Below are 6,385 nucleotides of genomic sequence, written 5' to 3'. Positions count from 1 at the left end.
TCGGTCCCTTATGGATCTGAGGAGTTGTAATTCGGATGGTCCCCCTCTGACAACTGGGTACACTGGCTCTTGGATTTAAGGAGGTGCTAATTTAGCGTCTGCCTGAGGCTACTCAGCAGGAGCGTCAAAGTGATCTGCAGATTCCCCTTCCTTGTTTGGGGTTTGGAGGTGCCCAGATGAGGTCCAGCTGTGAAGCAATGCAAGCTGCTGTGGAGCCTTGGGCCTTCTCTTGGAAGTTCTGGGTCTGTCTGGCCCAGCTTCAGTTTGTTAGGTACTTCTGAGATTGCAAAGGGCCAGGACATTCATGTGCAAAAGCCTCTGCCACAGCCTGGGTTGGGCGGGGTTTCAGGGGATCAACAGGGTGGAGCAAACAGTTACGGCTGATCCTCAGCCCTGCCCTAAGGGGACCCGCTTCTCAGTGTTCCAGTAATTGCTGCAAGCACCTCTGAGAGAAAGCTGCCCACAAGTTCCAAGTTCTGCCCGCTGCCAGACAGTCCAGTTTCTCCCTGTATGAGTCCTGGGTCCCCAGAGACTTCCCAGAACTGGAGTTCAGAGCAGTCTGGAGTTTGTGATTTCCTCCTGATTCAAAAAGACAACCACGTCCTCAGGTGCGAGCCCCTTGCTGCACGCGCTCTCCAGCCTCCATACCTCTGCACTTCCGCAGCTCCTCTGAGTCTCAGTGTGCTTGTCTCTTTCCTTCTAGTTGTAGAATTTCCACTCAGCCAGCCTTCCTGTAGGTCTGGATGATGCCTGTTTTGTCTTTTAGTTGTGTTTTTGAAGTTGTTGTGGGAGGCAGCAAATTCCAGTATTTACCTATGCCGCCATCTTGTTTTCTCCCTGTTGTTCATAATTTTATAGTCACTATTTGATGTTTACTCTTTAACAAGTACTGGTTTCCTCCATGCTACAGTTATTTTGAGATTCAATAGTGTTGACTATTTGAATCCTTAATGATTTTTATTGCTGTGTATATTTTATGGCTAGTTTATCTATTGATCTGTCTATGATTTGGATTGTTTTCAAGTTTGGGGTATTATAAATAACTAGTGGCCCAGTGCATGAAATTAGTGCACAGGGGGGTGTCCCTCAGCCCGGCCTGCACCCTCTCCAATCTGGCACTCCTCGGGGGATGTCCCACTGCTGGTTTAGGCCTAAACCAGCAGTGGGACATCTCGCTCCCAATCCGGGACTGCTGGCTCATAACCGCTCACCTGTCTGCCTGCCTGATTGTCCCTAACCACTCTTCCTGCTGGCATGCTTGCCCCCAACTGACCCCCTGCCAGCCTGCTCACCCACAACTTCCCCTCTCCACTGGCCTTATCACCCCTAAACCCCCCCCCACCAGCCTGATCCCCCTCAACTGCCCTCCCCTCGTGGCCTCTAACCGCCTCTACCTCGGCCCCACCACCATCGCTTTGTCCAGAAGCATGTCTGGAAGGTCTCCTGGAAGGTCTCCCAGTCTAATTAGCATATTACCCTTTTATTAGTATAGATAGAGGCCTGGTACATGGGTGGGGGTCGGCTGGTTTGTCCTTAAGGGTGTCCTGGATCAGGGTTGGGGTTCCCTTGGAGGGCAAGGTGGCCTGGGAGATGAGCCTGTGGTGATTTGCAGGCTGGTCACGCCCCCATTGGGGTGGGAGTCCCCACTGGGGATGGTGCTTGCCTGGGCAAGGGGCTGAGCAGTTTACAGGCCAGCCACACCTCCATGGGATGAAAGTCCCCATTGGGGGGCATGGCCAACCTAGGTGAAAGGGGCTGAGGGCTGTTTTCAGGCCGGCCACACCCCCTTCAGGTGGGGGTCCCCGCTGGGGTGTCTGGCCAGCTTCGGTGAGGGATGATGGCTGTTTGCAGGCTGGCCATGCTCCCAGCAGGGACCCTCACACCATGGGGGCGTGGCGAGCCTTGGTAAGGGGCTAAGAGCCATTTTCAGGCTGGCCACGCCCTCTAGAGGGGACATTCACCCCCATGGTGGCATGGTCAGCCTGGGTAAGGGGATGAGGGCCATTTGCAGGCCCCTCCCTTGGCAGCCTGCCCAGGTGACCCAAGCCTCCTGTGCACTCAGGCTGGCTCGTGGCTGCCGCCCACAGGACCCTCCTTCAGCAGCTGGCCAGGGCGGGTGGAAAGCTTGGGTCGCCCCCAGCAACCCAAGCCTCCCGCCCACTCCGGCTGGCTCCATAGCCTTTGCCATCTTTGTCCTGCTAATTTGCATATTCTCTCCTGATTTGCTGTGGGGCTTTGTGGAGGTACAGTCAATTTACATATTTGTCTATTATTAGTGTAGATCTGCTAGGAATATTTGTGTTCAATTCTCTATATAGACATGTTTTACTTCTCAAACTGTTGCACGTTAGACTTTTTACATTTAAAATAGTGGAACTCTGACCCAAATTGGTAATTGATTTTGCCTTTCCAGTAACCCACAGCATATAAAAATTCCAGTTTTTCTATAACCCTTCCAGCACATGCACTGCTTAACCTTTTTAAAAAGCAGCCCTGGAAATGAATATAGGGTAAACTCCTTTTAATTCTACCTACCTAAGAAATTTTTATAGTGAGTGTTTTTTCATGCATTTATTTAACTTGTCTTTATCTCCTTTGTTAAAATGTCAGCTCAGAATCTTTTTCAAATTATTTAAATCAATTTATTATTTTAACCAGAAGGAGGACTGTGCAGCTTGTAAAACATATGTTTGAATTTCACTCACTCCTCAATGACTCAAGTGACTTCTTTGTCCTATAGAACCATAGGTTTTGAATACTGGAATCAAAATTGTTTTTCTCAATTTTTATCCTATGTTCAATATAAGTCAACTCATACCTTATACTGTTATGGTTAATCTGCATTGTTTACATTCTACACAACTATTTTTAGGTCTAAGAATTCAATAATACATTAATGGAAGTATAGGTTTGTAGTATTTTTTAAGTTCCCCTGGTGTAAATACTCTCATTACCAGGTTCAAACTGCCAAAATGATGGCACTGAACATGGGCGCGATATTTCAATAACACATCATTATATTTAATTTTTTAACATACTCATAAATTTGCTCATGAACATTCGTAATAAAACAGTAAAATAATAGGAAGTAGCAATTTTAAGCATTTTTTAAAGTTTAAATATAATTGAGTATAAATGTAGCTTTTTAAATTTTTTTTAATAATTTTTATTTCTTAAAGTATTACAAAGAGTATTACATATTTCTCCTTTTTCCCTCCTCTTGACATTCCCCCAGCCCCTATCTCCCTCCCACCCCTGGGTCTTGTGTCCATTGGTTAATCTTATATGTGTGAATATAAGTCCTTCGGTTGATCTCTTAATTCTCCCCCCAAACCCTCCCCAGGCTTCCCACTGTAGTTTGACAGTCTGTTCAATGTTGCTCTGCCTCTGCACCTACCCCTGTTCATCAGTCTATACTGGTCCCCATTATCTGTCCCAACCTCACTGGAGCAGTCCCAACCTCACCAGGGCCATCTCAGCCTCACCGGGGCCGTTTCAACCTCACCGGGGCCATCCCAACCTCACCGGGGTTGATTCAATCTCACTGGGGCCGTCTCAACCTCCCCGGGGCCACTTCAACCTCACCGGGGCTGTTTCAATCTCACCGGGGCCATTTCAACCTAACCGGGGCCGTCCTGACCTCACTGGGGCCGTTTCAACCTCACTGGGGCCATCCCGACCTCACCAGGGCAGTTTCAACCTCACCAGGGCCGTCCCTACCCCACCGGGGCCGTTTCAACCTGACCAGGGCTGTCTCGACCTCACCCGGGCCGCTTCAACCTGACCGGGGCCGTCCCAACCTCGCCGGGGCCGTCCCGACCTCACCGGGGCTGTCCCAACCTCACCGGGGCCATCCCAACCTCACCGGGGCAGTCTTGACCTCACTGGGGCCGTTTCAACCTCACCGGGGCTGTATCATCCTCACCGGGGCCATCCCGACCTCACCGGGCTGTCTCAGCCTCACCGGGGAAACACGAAGTTTGACCCTCTGTCCCTGCCAAGCAGCTCCCCGCCAGACAAAATCTCCAGACGTTCCTGGTGGCTGAATATCCAGCACTCCTGCTCGGACCACGCCCTCCACCAAGTGCACAGACTGCCCGTCTGCCATTCCCCAGCACCCCACGCGAGACTGGAACCAGTGGGCCTGTTTGTGCGCCTGCTGGTACAGCAGTTCCACCATGCCGACCCAGCCGGGCCCAGCCCCGGGCTGCCCCGAACCCAACTCCGCCCCCTGATTGCGTCCCTCCCGGATGCGAGGAGCTGAAATCTGCAGCCTGCTGGGTTGGGCTCTGTACTTGGTGCCTCTGCACATCCTACTTAGTCTCAATGCTCTTCTTTTTATGAGAGGAGTTGAAATCTGCAGTTTGTTGGGTTGGGCTCTGTACTTGGTGTCTCTGCACATCCTACTCAGTCTCAATGTTCTTTCATTCCAGTTGTAGAGCTTCCACTGGGCCAACTTTCCCATGGTTCCGTTTGATAGCTGTTTGTCCTATAGTTGGTAGTTTCGATGATGTTGTGTGAGGCAGCATGCACAGGTCTCTTCCTTACATGGCCATCTTGGTTCTCCTGGGTCTGCTTCTTTTTTTAAAAATATATTTTTATTGATTTTTTACAGAGAGGAAGGGAGAGAGATAGAGAGTCAGAAACATCAATGAGAGAGAAACATCGATCAGCTGCCTCCTGCACATCCCCCACCGGGGATGTGCCCGCAACCCAGGCACACGCCCTTGACCGGAATCGAACCCGGGACCCTTCAGTCCGCAGGCCGATTTTTGGCCCCTCGCCTCTCCAGGACACGGGGGCTTCGTGTCCCCCAGTGCCGGCGAGCAGCTGTGCGACGGAGTCTCCCTCACTTTCTGACCGCTGGAAGGCCGTGCTGTCTCTCCTCGTGGGGCCTGGGGCCTCAGAGACCTGCCTGAACCAGCTCAGTGGATTTGAGAGTTTGTAAAAGCACAGACATTTCCTCTTGTGCCTTTGACACAGCTTGGATGGGGATGTAAATGGAGTAGGGCGGGGTCTCAAGGAGTCACCAGCTCGGAGCAGATAGCATTGGCGGCATCTCCGCGCCCCTTACCTCCCCGGGACACCAGGACTTCGCGTTCCTCAGTGCTGGCGAGCAGCCGCACGGCAGAGCTTCCCTCGCTCTCCGACCGCTGCAAGGCCGTGGCCGTCTCTCCCCGTGGGATCTGGGGCCTTAGAGATCTGCCCCGAGCAAGCCCAGAGGATTCAAGGGTTCGTAACCGCTTCTAATTGAAAAAAAAACCGCGAATGCAGCTGCAGCCCGCCTGGCGTGTGACTGCATACCTCTGTTTTTGGCGCCTCCGTAGCTCCCACTCAGTCTCACTGCGCTTCTTTCTTTACTTCCAGTTGTAGATCTCCTAATGGGCCAACTTCCCCATGGTTCTGAGTGGTAGTTGTTTGCCTCATAGTTGGTAGTTTCAATGATGCTGTGAGAGAGCAGCACGCTCAGGTCCACTCCCTACACCGCCATCTTGGTTTCTCCCTAAATGCAGCTTTTGATGACAATCTTCACAGGAGGATATTTTTCCATTGATTTATTTTTATTTATTTTTATTTTATTTTATTTAACAAGCGTGGAAGGGAGGAGTAGAAACAGAGAGAGTAAAACATCAGTGTGAGCAGGACACATCACTTGGTTGCCTCCTGTGCGCACCCTAACCAGTGCCTGTGAGGAACTCTGTAATGGAGGTACATACACTTGACCAGAGTCAACCCGCAACCCTTCAGTCCTAGGGCTGACACTCTATCCACTGAGCCAAACCAGGGAGGGCTAAAATGCACACTTTTTAAAATGCCCTTTTGATGTTTCCATACGTGCCTGCATTCCTGAAACCAAGTTCCTCCTGCTATCCTCAGTGCTTGTTTCTTGGCATATAAAATAACTGATGCATGGACACATTCTGCCTTTAAAATAGCGTATTTGAAATATATTCATATGAATAAAATACTTATGAAACCCATGAATCCTATTCCAGCCTTCTATTATTATCTACCATGATGGTTGTTCTTGTATCTATTTATCTGCAGGTACATTAGTGGGTTACCTAACCTAAAATCCTGGATATGTCTGGCCATGCCCAGATGGCTCAGTTGGTCAGAGCATCATCTCAATAACGCCAAGATTGCAGGTTCCATCTCAAGTCAGAGCACATGCAAGAACATATCTGACCCAGGAAGGCCCAATCTAATCCACTGTATAAAATTATAGGAACAAAAAATTAATGTGTGTGTCTGTCTCTCCTTATTTCTCTCTAAAATCAATATACGTGTTTTACTCACCCAATCAGTCCACACACATGTGAACACAGACACAGCTCAGGGACCCCATGGTGACCAGCATCCAAGGCCCTCATGAGGGTCAAGT

At 50.1% G+C, this 6,385-nt stretch overlaps 1 protein-coding gene across 1 annotated transcript in view; it reads left to right on the top strand.

The window, feature by feature from the left end:
• LOC102774409 (endophilin-A3) overlaps positions 1-4,264 on the top strand; it is a 45,200-nt gene extending 40,936 nt beyond the window's left edge. Inside the window, exon 7 of the mRNA XM_015566126.1 lies at positions 4,116-4,264. Within this exon, the coding sequence (XP_015421612.1) occupies positions 4,116-4,264 (149 nt within the window). The remainder of the gene's footprint in view (positions 1-4,115) is intronic.
• Positions 4,265-6,385: the final 2,121 nt, after the last annotated feature.

This window comes from Myotis davidii, unplaced genomic scaffold (assembly GCF_000327345.1).
Source record: "Myotis davidii unplaced genomic scaffold, ASM32734v1 scaffold1582, whole genome shotgun sequence".
NCBI classification, from domain to species: domain Eukaryota; kingdom Metazoa; phylum Chordata; class Mammalia; order Chiroptera; family Vespertilionidae; genus Myotis; species Myotis davidii.
Note: the sequence above shows the minus strand (reverse complement) of the source record. Positions and strands in the feature narration are given on the sequence as shown.